Source organism: Poecilia reticulata, linkage group LG12 (genome assembly GCF_000633615.1).
Source record: "Poecilia reticulata strain Guanapo linkage group LG12, Guppy_female_1.0+MT, whole genome shotgun sequence".
NCBI classification, from domain to species: domain Eukaryota; kingdom Metazoa; phylum Chordata; class Actinopteri; order Cyprinodontiformes; family Poeciliidae; genus Poecilia; species Poecilia reticulata.
Genome location: NC_024342.1, coordinates 18,207,332 through 18,220,938, shown reverse-complemented (window position 1 = coordinate 18,220,938; position 13,607 = coordinate 18,207,332). Strand labels below are relative to the sequence as shown.

At 40.5% G+C, this 13,607-nt stretch overlaps 1 protein-coding gene across 10 annotated transcripts in view; it reads right to left on the bottom strand.

Moving 5' to 3' along the window:
• Positions 1–4,877: 4,877 nt before the first annotated feature.
• The window catches only part of rgs3a (regulator of G protein signaling 3a), a 142,640-nt gene continuing 133,910 nt past the window's right edge, over positions 4,878–13,607 (bottom strand). For 8 of the 10 annotated variants that reach the window (XM_008424364.2, XM_008424367.2, XM_008424368.2 and 5 more), the window contains 4 exons: positions 9,141–9,242; positions 8,053–8,114; positions 7,063–7,229; positions 4,878–6,966 (listed from right to left, as the gene is read on the bottom strand). In XM_008424364.2, the coding sequence (XP_008422586.1) occupies positions 6,766–6,966; positions 7,063–7,229; positions 8,053–8,114; positions 9,141–9,242 (532 nt within the window). In that variant the 3' untranslated portion in view covers positions 4,878–6,765. Of the gene's footprint in view, positions 6,967–7,062; positions 7,230–8,052; positions 8,115–9,140; positions 9,243–9,495; positions 10,128–13,424; positions 13,560–13,607 lie in introns of those variants that run through there. The other 2 variants (XM_008424373.2, XM_008424374.2) reach the window with 2 other exon arrangements.

Below are 13,607 nucleotides of genomic sequence, written 5' to 3'. Positions count from 1 at the left end.
AAAGATGCATTGCAGAAATCTTGATTACAGTAGTTTGGACAATTACTACTGGAAGGGGCAGGTTGGTTTACACAGCAGTTTTCCTTCAACAAATAAAATCAGGATTTCAATTTTCCATTTTCTAATTACTTAAATTGACATATATATATATATATATGTCATATATATATATATATATATGACATATATAAACCGCAGAAATCTGTAAAGCAGTAAGAGGAGATGAATACTTTGGTGTAGGTTGGCATAGGTTATACCAACCTATGCCAAAGATAACTCCACGCAAGCTTGACAAAAAAAAAAGGTTTCTGTGATTATTTTTCAGATTAAAGAAAAATAGACACAGGGGAACTCCTGGTTCTCGATTTTGTTAACAAATGTTACTACAATGTTTTGTAGCCAGGGGGCAAAAAGGCAGTTTGTAGTCATGAGATGATCAAATGACGGTTCAAAAACATGCTTTTGTAATACATACATTTTATTTTTCATATATTCTTACTTAGTTGACTAAGACAGAAAGACTATAGCTGATATTTTTGAGCTTTAATAAAACAATAAAACATCCAAGATGGCAAATCGGTGGATGACTTGATACATTCTTCTGACTCTGGACACGAGTTTAGCCTTTCCAAACATTTTTAATGACTTCTGATCTCACAGTAACTGAGTTGGCTCAGGTCTCAGCTTTGCTTTATGGTCTTAATCTGTTCTGTGATCCTTTGGAAGACGGAACAGTTTGAACAGTTTCAGTCTATCTGTGTGGCAGCTGCTGCCGTTAACAGGTTGCTATCCCAACGCAGGCCACTGCCAAACACGCTGGGATGAGCCCTGCTCTTTGTCTGCTTTGTCTACTACAAAGAAACCATCTAGACGACAACGCAACATCATTTTCACAAAAGGATGGTTGATTTTTTTTATTTAACATATTAGCGACAATGTTATTAGCTTAAAATCAGGATTAACGTTTTTTAGCCAACATTGTGCACAAAACGAAGGAATTTGACTTTACAAGTGTATCATAACTTTCTGTGCTCAATGATTAACATAGGTACTTTTAGTAATACAAGTGCGAAGAAATTCATTTATTTCTACATTATATGTTCAAAGACTGAAGATATTTTGACTTTAGCTGGTGCTCTATTCGATTTTCTGACTCAAAACTTGACAAAACCCAACATCGGAGTTTAGTCTGAGGACAACATACTTCTATTAGACATGACCAGCATCCTTCTGCACTCAATAAAAATCCAAGGTGATGAAAATAACAAAATAACGTATAACTTTTCTTAAAAAAAAAAAAACATTGTTAAGGGGCTTATATCACTCAGCAAAAATCCCCATTGCTCATAACGCTGGAGTGAGGACAGGGGCATTGAAGGAAAATGATAGAAAGACCAAAAGGCTGAGAACAGACACAAATAGTAATTTATTAGGAATGGTTTAGAACTGGCCCATGAAAACTGAAATTTCTACACACTGAAAAATGCTATGTAAAATAGAGGGTCAATGCAAAAGTGACTGAGGTAACAAAGTGAACCAGAACACAAAAACTCCACACAGTGGCAGATTTGAGTATCTGTTGGAATATGTTGGGCTGTGATATGATGATGTCAGTGGATGTTTTTTTCATTGCAGTATTACTGAGGTGCATTATTGAAGCTTAAAGTTCCTTCAAGCATTTGTCATTTAAAGTGTTTTGCCGTGGAACACCTGTGTTATCTCCACGCTCGTCTGTGCCTGAGGGACTTCACTTAGAATCTGTTCTGTTGTCTGCTTAACTTTGTGTCATCACTGCTTTTCATCATATTAGCCTTCCTGGAACATTTAATCGGGTTCATGTCAAAACAGTTCAGTGAGACAAAGAACTTGGGAAATGGGATACAACAATCTTGGAACTGATTTTTTTATTTTATTTTTTTAAAATAAACAACACAAGTAAGTGTGGAGATTCAGTGTGTACTACTCGACATTTAATTTGAAGATCTTTTTTTTCTTCTTTTTGTAGCTTATTTTGGTTAAAGTCCCTGAACTGAAAATCCCCAAATCACTAAATTACAGGTGGGATTAAGATATAGTGCAAGGAAAACATGAGCGCATAAAGACAAGCTGCTTCGCTAAACCCCTTTTGATGAAAGGAAATACAAAAGTGGAAACATCCGTTATAAATGTGATGGATCAAAGTGGGTGCATGAACTTAAGTGCACCAAGAAAAACTATCTCTTCTTGGTACTTTTCCTCTTTTACTGTACACACAGCTATTTTAATGGTCAAAATATCCTCAATAGATCATGCTGACTGAATGCTTTGTCGTTATATGAAAACTACTTGGGAGTCTGTCGACAGCTTGGAAGAAAATTCTGACCTTTCCAGGCAAGAGAAACAGCAAACAATAATAAAAAAGGGAGTTGATTCTGCTGCAGGATGATGATTTGGTGTTGTATGTAGACTAGTATATCAGAAGTACAACACAACAAAAACATATTTAAAGGTAAAACGTATGAACACCTTTCTGTTGAACTGCAAAGCACATCACATTCGCGTTTTCTTGTTTAATACCTAAACCCAAACTTTTGTAATATTTATAATCCCAAGGGAAACACTAAGCACAACAGCTGGTGGAACCATGGTTTTCTGTCTACAATTCATGCTTTTTTCAGAGTTTTTCTAGTCCAAGAGGAAAGCTAATCGCGAGTTGAATTGATGTTGACCATGTAGCTGTGAAAGTGCATTTAAAGGCCTCACAGAGCAGATCGAGATCCATTTAAAATGAACTATATTTATTGTTTCTAAACTGTGCAACTGAGTTATAGGCTAACCGCATAAAAACAAGTGACAGGGGCAGTTTAATGAACGACAAATAATTATTTAAAAAAATGTCCCTCCGTAACGAGGCGGGTTAAAGAGTTCACTGAGTCAGCAGGGACAGCTGGGAAGATATGAGGTTTCTTTTTGCAACTGGCCAAAAGTTGAAAGAGTAGGCTGATCTGAGACTTAATGATTAATGAAGATTTTAAGCCCTTTCAATGCTCCGTTGAATCTAGAATGATGTCATACTGTCAGTGAAATTTGAGGTGAAATTTTTTAAAAACTAGCGTATTTTCCTTAGTGTAATCTTAAGTATGTGTCAGCTATCCACATGCAAATTGTTAATGCGCGTGTATAGCTGACAATGTTTTACTGTTTTGTCAATACAAACATACAACAGAAATGAGCTGAATATGCAGTGAGGCAGAAAGCCGTTCACCCAGTTAGAAGTGAAATTCCTGGCTCTGTTTTAGGCTTTTTTTGTATATGAACGGCAAGTGCAGGTAAGCCACCAAATAAGCCAACATAATTAAGAACGATCTATAAATAAAGACAATGGCTCTTGGTGTCAGACAACATCTCAACTGTGAAGCCAGAGGAAACACTGACGGCCACATCTGAAGCCGCCGGACATAAGAGGTCGCAGGAGGAAACATAAGTTTGAACATATTAAAGCTGAGCTGAATATGAACAATGGCAGACACTTCAAGATGGCTTCCACGTATGACAGAGAGGAAGGAAGTCTGAACAAAAGGATATGGCAAAGAAACTTGGCTTGAAAGTGGGACTATTGTGAGGCATAACAAAATGAGTGGAAACACTAAATCTCCCGAGCATGGGTTTTCCAGAAACAGTCACAGTGTGGAGCAAGAGACACTTGTGGACAAAGAAACCATGTCTGTCAAAACAGATGGCAGCTGGTAAAGAAGATTAGGTGCAGCTACTACACTATCCAGCTCCAAATCAGACTCACCAACCCCCAAACACACACTAATCCACACAGCCCTCAGAGATTTCCTGCCGTTTTCCTCTCATCGTTCTCCAATCACCCTGCTGACACTCGACATGGTGTTGCATTCACAGCTCGTCCTGGAAACGGGAGTCTGAAGGGCCGTGCCGTTGAGATACACAAAATTTTTAAGTGGAAGTTCATCCTCATTCATCATGCAATTTAACAGGCCATTAACTTGAATTTAACTGTGTGACGGCAAAGAAGCTCATTGAAAAGATCTGAAGCTTAACCTCAAATTTTTAAGTGTTGGTGTAACTGAGTCGGGTTTGTAGTCCACTTTGCCCACACATATTTTTTTTAGGACCTTGTAATGGCCACTGCAGTAAACATCGACTTTGTTGGAAACTTTGTAAATAATTTGGCGGTGTGATTACGGTGCTTTGGAAGCAGCCAAGCAGGAACGTCCTGGCTGACATTGTCTGCAGATTTTTCTTCAATATTTCCACATGATGCCGTTTTCTTGCGATGCGATCGATTTTACCAAACACAACATGATGTTGCCACTCCTATACTTCCCAGTTGGAATATTGTTCTCAGGTTTCACTTTCTATTCCCTCCAAATGTAAGAATGTCCGTTACAGCTGGACACCCTTCATCCATAATGGCTATGGCGCATTTTGATTTTTTTCATGGCATCACATAAGAATGCAGTGTGTTTGGGCTGCACTTTAATATATCCACGTTTCAAATTTTATTAAATTAATTGAATCTTGCAAAGCCATGACATCATTATCTAAGCTTGAAGTCATTGTAATTTTACCTTAACTAAATATCCGACTCAAGGAACTATGAGCAAAAACGTTCCCTCTTCTTATTTCGTCAGTAATTAAAATAATTTTGGTAGTATGATTTAACGTCTTTATTTGCATCTACTAATGCAATGAATAAATACACTTCTGACTCGTATTATGATGAACAGGACATAAAACATTGTGTGTCATGACAGTCGCTACATCTGCCTTTTATTTAAAAAGTGTGATCTTTTGAAACATTTATGAACCTCATCCATGTGCATACTCACATCATGATTAAAAAAAATAAAAAACTTGACACTAGACAGTTTACTTTAACAGATGGTTGGTTTATTTATCATTAGCAATGACACCAAATGTACTCTACTGTTTTCACTTGCTATCATAGGAGATGCATTTAGAATTGTAAACAGTGAAAATGATTAAATGCATTTCATAAAACTCCTTACAAGCAGTGTATGACCAGGGGAACAGAGCAGATTGTACCTGCTCCAACCTATTTTTAACAATATGTTATCTTATAGTTTTGAGTCTCTTGTATTTACATAGATACAATTGCGTCCCTCACTCATACCAGAAGAGACCTGTTGTCTTTTTTTTTTGTTCATTTTTTTAATGTGTTATCACATAGTTTTCTTAAAGAATTATATGTACAACCATTACTTCCCCAGCTGCCTGCTGCTAGGGTGTTAACACAGAATCAGTTGCTTTAAACACAATAAACTACTTATGCATCTCGAAGTTTACATTAAGCCAACCTTATAGCTCGAACTATGTTTCTCTTAACAAATAAAAGGTAATGCAGAGCTCAAGCTGTTCCGTCTTCCCCCATTAAAAATCCATATTTATCTAAATAAATGAACAAACCAAACATGATAATAAAATAAAATAAAAAATCAAATAAAATATTGCACTTATAAAGATTAGGACAACATTGGACCTGTTTGGTGGTTAAGAGGAAAGTAAAAAGCTTCAGGGCGAGTGCTTGAGAAGACATGAAGGTGTCTTCTTTAGAAGCGTCCAGCAAGTTAATCTAAATAAATAGGCAAACCTTTGTACACATAAAACATTTCTTTTTGCTAGGAAATGAGCAACGTTTGTGCGTAGCGCGGAAGGATAAGGGAGTGCAGATTGGATCAATAAAAAGTAGTGGGGGGGGAAAAAAGCAACAAGTGTGTGTAGAAAACCAGTAACAGCAAAGAAGATAAACCAAGCTACAATAGCAACGTCCTGAGAATGCTTCCTGATTAGTCCGGAATGAGCTACAATGTTAAAGGAGATGTTCAGTTCTGGATTTTCAGTTCCTTTAAGTAGAGAGTCTTTGGAGGCAGGAAGCAAGTCGTCATTTTTTTTTTTTGTCCAATTCAGGCTTCAAGCTTTTAATGTGCTTGGGAAGGGAGTCGTTCTCCCATTGGTGTTTGAATGCGACTCTGGTTCATCCGTTCATCTTCTTTGCTTATCTGTCTCCGCTGATGTGTCCAGTCTTGAATTGAAAAAAGCAAAAGGCCATTCATAGAAGCTTTAAGTGAATGGACATTTTTTTTAACAGAAAGGTAATTATGATTCAAACACCTTTGCGACCTCCATCACCAAAGCTCTGATGAAAGGGCAAAAAGAAAGAAATGACCTTTTTAATCGTACCAACAGCGGTGAAGTTCCTTTACAAAGGAGGACATGGTGGTGCAAGAGGAGCGTTTAAACTCGGAGCTAAAGGGAAAAATTGACAAAAACAGTACCGGACTGTCTTCATGTCTGCAGGGTTTTTGGTGCAACCCCCTCCTTTTCTCTAGTACAACTGGACAAAAACACAAACAAATGCATCTTTTGACCTTAGCATAAAAAAAAAGCACATCAGAAACAGTGATCAGACAGGCGCTCAATTTCTGTTCCAGCCCTTGCTTTTTGGGCGTCTGTAAATTTCGTTAACATCCACCCATTCATCCATCCATCTATCTGGTAACTGTGTAAACTACATTCCTTTGCAGTGCCAAAACCTTCCTCATGTCCTCTCACGCATCACAGAAATCATAGTTAACAGGATGACGTACATACGCACACGTAAAAACAAAATCAAAAAGGCAAACATTGAAGCTCACACCCCAACCACTGTCGGGTTTTATTTTTTTCTTTTCTTCCAAGTCTGCCCATTTGTGTCTGTCGTCATCTTTCATTTCTCCTTATGTCCTTCCTCGTCTCTTATGAGGAGGATGAGGTTGATGTGGCGCTGGCCTTTTTTTGGTTAATTAAGTCCAAGTAGAGTTCCGAGCGCAGGAAGCGGGGGTATGAGTCCTTCTCCATCAACCCGTATATCCGCCTTTGTGCCAAGTCAAAGCAGGAGCGTGTCACATTCTGCAGGTTGTCCTTAGTGTGATCTCTAGTGTATGAATCCAGGTTGACCTGCAGAGGATAATGAGTGAGAAAACTGTAAGAAAGAGAAAATATGCAAGAATGAGGCTGTTTTTAAAGCAACAACGTCCATTTAGACCAACTTACCTCTTTACATGACTGTATCGCGATGTATTCAGCAAAGATTTTCTTGGCTTTTGAGGCCATCTTGGACTGCGATTTAATTTTCTTGTATTCCTCGCATGCTAGCCAAAATTCCAGATTCTCTTCACTGAACTCTGTGCGCAGGAAAGCTCTGAAGGCTGCCAGACCATCTGAGAGGGAGGAAAATAAACAGAGAAGAGTTGACTAAAGCGCCATGGTAACCTCCCCATTTAAGCCCTCCTTGGAGTTTCAGCTCCTAAAATAGTTCAAGTCATGTGGTTTTAATAAAGTGTGAGGTGAAAAAAACCCCCCAAAAAACACTCAACATGGCAGAAATGATCAACGTCCAAAACATCCCGTCACTTCTTAATATTTGTCACACCAGTCCTGGCAGCAAACAAAGAATTTGATGGTTTTGAGTTCAAGGAGAAACAAATTAACTCCAGCAGTTCAGTCCTTTCAAGTTAGATGCCCAGTTAATGATTTGAGGAAGAGGGCATCCAGGGGAAAGAATGGCAGGAACCGAGTCCACCCACGGCTCCTCTCTGCACCTTTTCCGTTCCCATGAATCACACATGCTGATAAGCAGAGCCGGAGCAGGCCATCATCTCTTACCTCACTCTGGTGAGTAGCAGTGAGGTAAGAGGTTGAGGAGAGGAAATGAAAAGAGGGGGAATATGAAGGGGCCAGGAGCGCCGAATGAGGAACAGATGTAGAGCTGGATTTATGTCAATTACAAAAGAAACACCATAATCAGGGGGCAAACTACATTTTTTTAAGATCTTAAGACACATTGTCTTGTAAACTGTGGACTTTGTATGTTGGGATTAAGGAATTATGCAGCAGATTGTCCACTTGGATCAGCAGTATGCGCGTGTAATCCATATGCATCTTTAGTTCCCAACCCTCTAAGACATGCATGGTGAGCTGAACACTTCATTTGCAAAGTGAGTAAATAAGGAAGAAGGAATAAATAAATTAATTAAAACTTACATTTGTGCGTCAGCAGCTTGTCAAGCGAGTCCCCCCATTTGAGAGCTTCCTCTGGGGTGGGCCTGCAGATGAAAGCAGAGCGGTTCTTTAACAAGCCCATTTCAGCCAGATTTCTCATTGTGTGACCCATCCGCAGGATTTAAGGCTACGCTGCGCAGATGAGTGGGAACGTGTGAGCAGGCGGCTCCTGTCTGATGCTTCGCTCCGGTTTAGTCTGACACATTCAGCTCTGGCTGGTGAGAAGCTGCAGTACGTGTAGCCATGAGTCTGTCTGCCTCTCTGTGGTGGGGGTCTGCTTTTATAATTCCTCTCAATGCCAGTTTGGAGAAAGAGGGAGGGAGATTCAAACGGCCAATCGGGAGGTGTTCTGGATTTTAGAGCCCTCCCACCACTGACAGATTGTGTCTGCCCCCTGGTGCCTCTCATGCTCACAATGAATGCATTCTAACATTTTCCCCTCGCTGGAATCCACATTTTAGGCCCCAAACTGAGCCACTTCAGTTTGGAAGTGTGGACGACTGTTTTGTTGTTAGGCAATTGAGCCGACATATAAATCGGTTTGAACATCTGAGTATTTTATGATTTTAAACGCTTCAAATAATGAAAGTTTCACTCTTGGTCTGTTTTTGGCATTTTGGTTTGTTGTCTATGATAAATTATAAGCACAAACCTTGTATGCTTATGAGAGCAAATTTAGACCTAAGATAATCCTATGAGGTACAAAAGGTAGAAAAAAAAATCACATTTACCACTTATTTCAAAATATTTTAAGAAACAATACAAAAGGATTACATGTTTATACAGTTTTGTAGACTAACTATAAAAACAGATCACCGTATGCTACACCGTGTGCAACTGGTAACTAAAAAGATTTATGAAATGACTAATACATGCAGTACAGTTTTTGAAAAACTTGCAAACTGTACTGTAGCCTTGATTTTTCTCATTCATTTCCTGAATGCCACACTACAGGGACGCTCCTGTCTCTCCTGCTGCCCACATGTCTGCCTTCCAACACAGGGTCGGATCCACAAACCTGTCCCACACTCACGCCCACATGCACACGCTGTCAGGAAGTGGCCACTTACTTGACTGACTTCATAGATTTGTCTAACTTCCCGGCTGGGTTGCTTCCTGGGGACTCATTCCTCCTCCGCAGGAAAGCCAACCGATTCTTCATGTCTTTGGCCCTGAGAGAAAGGAATACGGTGGAGGGGGAAATAAATGGGAGAAAGGTAGGTAAAGGCAGGAGGATAGTGGGGGTGGGGGAGTAAGGTTGAGATTGGAGAAGAAGGAGAAAACACAGGAAGAAAGCCAGATAAGTTTCCAAGTCCGTAATCCACGACGGAAACAATCCAAAGTATGGAATCATCAGCTGAGCTTCAAAGCCAGTCCACATAAAACCAAACGAGTAAACACCATAAAACACAAAAGGAAATGTACATTGTAGCCTTCAGCTGAGGTATGTTGGTGGAACAGCTTTGCAAAAGGCAAATCGCCTCTTCCCCACTTCTCGTCGGTGTCTTTATGTCAATCTAATATCTCGGTCCTTTTGGTAGAGTGTCCCTGGCAGGTTGCTCGACAGGGACTAAGCAAATGAGGCAGAGGAGGAGAGTCAGTCCTCAATCATCTGTTTCATCACGCTGTCCTCCATGCGTCCACAGAGGTTGCAGAGCAGAAGCTGACCCTAGGTAGGGGCAATAGGCCACAGTAACATCTCCACTCCCTGCGGACTTCGAATCCAAAATCCTCCGGACCACCTTTCTTCCAACCATCTCACACAAATGAGCACATTAAGACTCCACTGCAGTAGAAACCCAGCTCCTGGTACCCATGTGGTTCAACAGGATTCTGCACATCCCCATAATCCCATGGTACGTGTCCTGTCTTCTCCCGACCTGGAGCACGTGCTGCCTCATTGGGATGTGACCTCACTCAACACCCATTTCCTGAGTCCCTGCTTTTGATTTCCACTGTGGATTAACTGGCCTGCTAATAAAGCAGCGCAGCCTCGTGCGCTGCCCAGGCCTAATCACGGCGAGCTGTCCCCAAACCACAGGCCCCAGGAGAGCACGTATCCCCACAAATTAAGAAGCAGCACTTCCTGTTATAGACACATCTCATTCAAGCGAGCATGAACTGGGATGGAACTACAGAGTAGTATAAATACTGTACATGAACACACATGAATTCTGATGATAGGACTCCTGTACTCCTCTACAACCAAGAGGACCTTTCCAACAGTGCAAATTCGTACCTTGCCTAATTGATGCTATCATGGCAGAAACAGGTGTTGAAAATCTCTGCTGATGTACAAAGGGGATAGAGAAGAGGCTGTTTATGCACGCTGGAAAGTGAGGCGGTTTCACACGAGACAAGAGAGCCGAACCAGCTGTGGAGATTCGTTTTCTGAGTACTGCGGGACAAGGGAAGTCAAAACATGCCTGAACAAATGAATAGATGAGCTGCAACAAGGAGCAGCTGAAGGGCTCTTGATGTTGTATGGAGATTGATTTGCGTGTGTTTAAACTTGTAAGGAGATCTAGTAGTTGGCTTTTTCAAAACTGTATAGGCCTAAACAAAAATATACGCAGTCACAGTCAATAAATTAGAATATGCATTCCAATGAGGCTCATGTATCAGATTAAAAAAAAACAAAAAAACCTTTTGAAATGAATCTTTTAGGAGGTATTTTATTATTTTTATTTTGCAATCTCAAGGGCCAGGTAAAAGATCAAATTTGCCTCCCCACACAGTCGGATGAGTCATCCATTGACTGAAATAACAAGTGCCCTGCTTGAAGCAGTCTCAAATCCAGATGCTCAACTGCTGAGCACGAATGCAGAGCTTTCGGCTTTAGAAAAACAACAGGGCTTCTCTATTGCTGTATACCTGAAAATAGCTCAGTCCTAAAAGCCTAAAGGTTGTAAATACTGTCATAACATCTCCCATCCTGTACGGGGAAAAAAAAAACCTCATGATACCAGAGCAGAACTTATTAGATAATTCTATTTTGGGCTTTTGACTCGAGGCAATTAGGATGAGAGCTGTTTTAAAATGAAAAGGAATCTTTGTCTTGCCAAAACATGTGAGCAAAAAAGAAATTTATATTTTAAAAGCACTGGAAAGTCGGCTCTCGGCCTGACAAAAGATGCCTTATTATTTATGTCTGGATCTAAACAGGCTGAGCTCATGTGAGAGTGATGTGACAGTAATGTCACAACAACAGACACTTAAAGGGAAATCTGTTTCTCTTCTGCCACCATGTGGACATCACTGGATACTGCACCCCTGCCCCCAAAGAACTAATATCAACCAGTATTACAATATTCAGTTCACTGAATGTTTAATTTATTGAATATGAAATTCAATTAGTAAATGTAGCAATATTTAATCACACATTTTATTTTATTATATTTTAAAATCAAATCAAATAAATAAAAAAAAATGTATGTATTCCATCACTTTTAGTCTTGTGATCCAGCTTTATGAGTTTTATCCATGAGTCTTTTGGATCAGTCAGTGTTTTAGTAAAGGTGTTCGGTCTGCAGCTGTGTGGCTATCCGTCTTACCAGATGGATCCATTGGCCAGCAGTAGCAAAAACTTAAATTAAAGGAGCAAAGGTAATTTAATAAAATATATACAGTATATATATTTTTCAAATAACCAGACACTATGATCCCACCGGCCTGGGGATCGGGATAAGTAGACTTGCTACTTTTCAGAATTTTCCCAAGTGTCTCTAATCCATTGAGCCACTTCAGTTTGACCTCTCAAATGTGTGGAGCTGTTACTGATGGTCTTTGGATTTTTTTTTCTCCCTCTAAAAGCTTCAAAAATAGCTCAAGGCTTAACAGAGTTAAAAGAGGAGAAAAGGGGAATCTGATATAGAGTCACATGCAGGAGAGGCTATTTTTGACGTCTGAAAGCACAACGTGCAGTAATTTTAATTTGATTTCTCAAGTGTTCTCTGTTCCTCCTTTCATGTTAGTAGTTTTGAGTACCTCTCCATGTTAAGTTGCTTCCACCCCCCACCCCCACCTCACTGCACATACCCCACTCCAGTCAGGTCCTAACACTATTAGCCATGTATCACCCTCCATTTGATTTAATACACCTACTAACCTCTTGTACTTAACTTGATCCGCTAAGAGGGTGACACATGCTCTGTCAAAAATTATCAAATTAAGATGATCTTTGATCTGCAATAACCAGCCAGACATTTCTGCTCCGCTGCTCAACAAGCTCTTAGCAGCACGTCCACCTCGCTGCCCGCCCGTGTCCATCTACGAGAGAGCTCTCACGCTTGAGCAAAGAACCAAGAGGTCTTTTGCTCTGCAATTACCCAACGCTATGTATTCCCTCTTTGCTTGGCTCACATTAGATGCACTAATAGCAGCCCTCTGGCTATTCCTGGTGCTGCGGAAAGTAGGCCGCACTCACAGGGAAAGGCTCTGGTGGCACGTGGGGAGAGCTGCAGACAGACATAATGCAGATCCCAGTGTACCACATGTGTGCAGGAAGCAAATCTGCTACCTTCCTTTTCATTTCCCATGCCTAATCACTGCATGCCACTTTGTCGGTAATGGGTAATATAGTTTAGATGATATAGCAGAGCAAATGGCGAGCATTATCCCAGCATGCTCTCAGTCCCACTTCAGGTCTGTTGACCAAAGGCTGTGTGCTTGTGAACTGAATACGGGACATGACACACAAACAACACTGAGTGTGGGCCTGTTTGTGTGTTTGTGTATGTTGGAGTACAATGGGTCAAGTTTAGTGTTACAAAGTCTCTGACTTTATGCAATAAATAAACAAGTTAGTCTCTATTTAAAAGATCTAGCAACAAACAGCTCTGAAATTACTACAAAATACACAATTTCAAACCACAAAACCCAAGAAAAAGAAAAACGTACACAGTGCTTTGTAGCCAAGAGAATCACTTTGCCATATTCCTGGAAAGAAAATGAAAAAAAGGAAACTGCCCCAAATTTACTCCTTAAATATAGCACCGCTACAATGGCAATTTCCGTCAATCGAGACCCTAAAAATAACTCTACTACTCTACTTCTGAGCAAAGCCACTGTTCTGGCTGCAAAGACCACATGAGCAGTCCTCTTCCTGAAATCCAGGTTGGCTATAAGAGGAAAAAGGGACAGCCATCAAGTTAAAGTTAAAGCCACTTCCTCCAAAATAGTTCCAGCACCTCATTCTCAAGGGGGCTCCGTCTTCCTCACTGAGACTGTCAAATGAAATCCAAGTAGGGGTCAAGCAGCCTGCATACCACCCTAAGAGCGGCCGGTCCAGCAGGACATCAAGTAAATCCTTCGTCACTCAACCTGGAGAGAAAAATCCACAGTCCTGCTCTTACCTTTCCAGGTATTTCTCTGAGAAGTCGACCATGGTGTGAAACATTGGCTCTGGCATGAACGCAGCTGCATGTAAGCATATGTCAGGAGTGGCAGTGGTCAGGACCTAGGGATTTGTTTGGCAATCACATTCCTCTCACCCCCGAGAGGCTCTGCTGGAGCTTTATATAGTTCAGGGGGTCTGG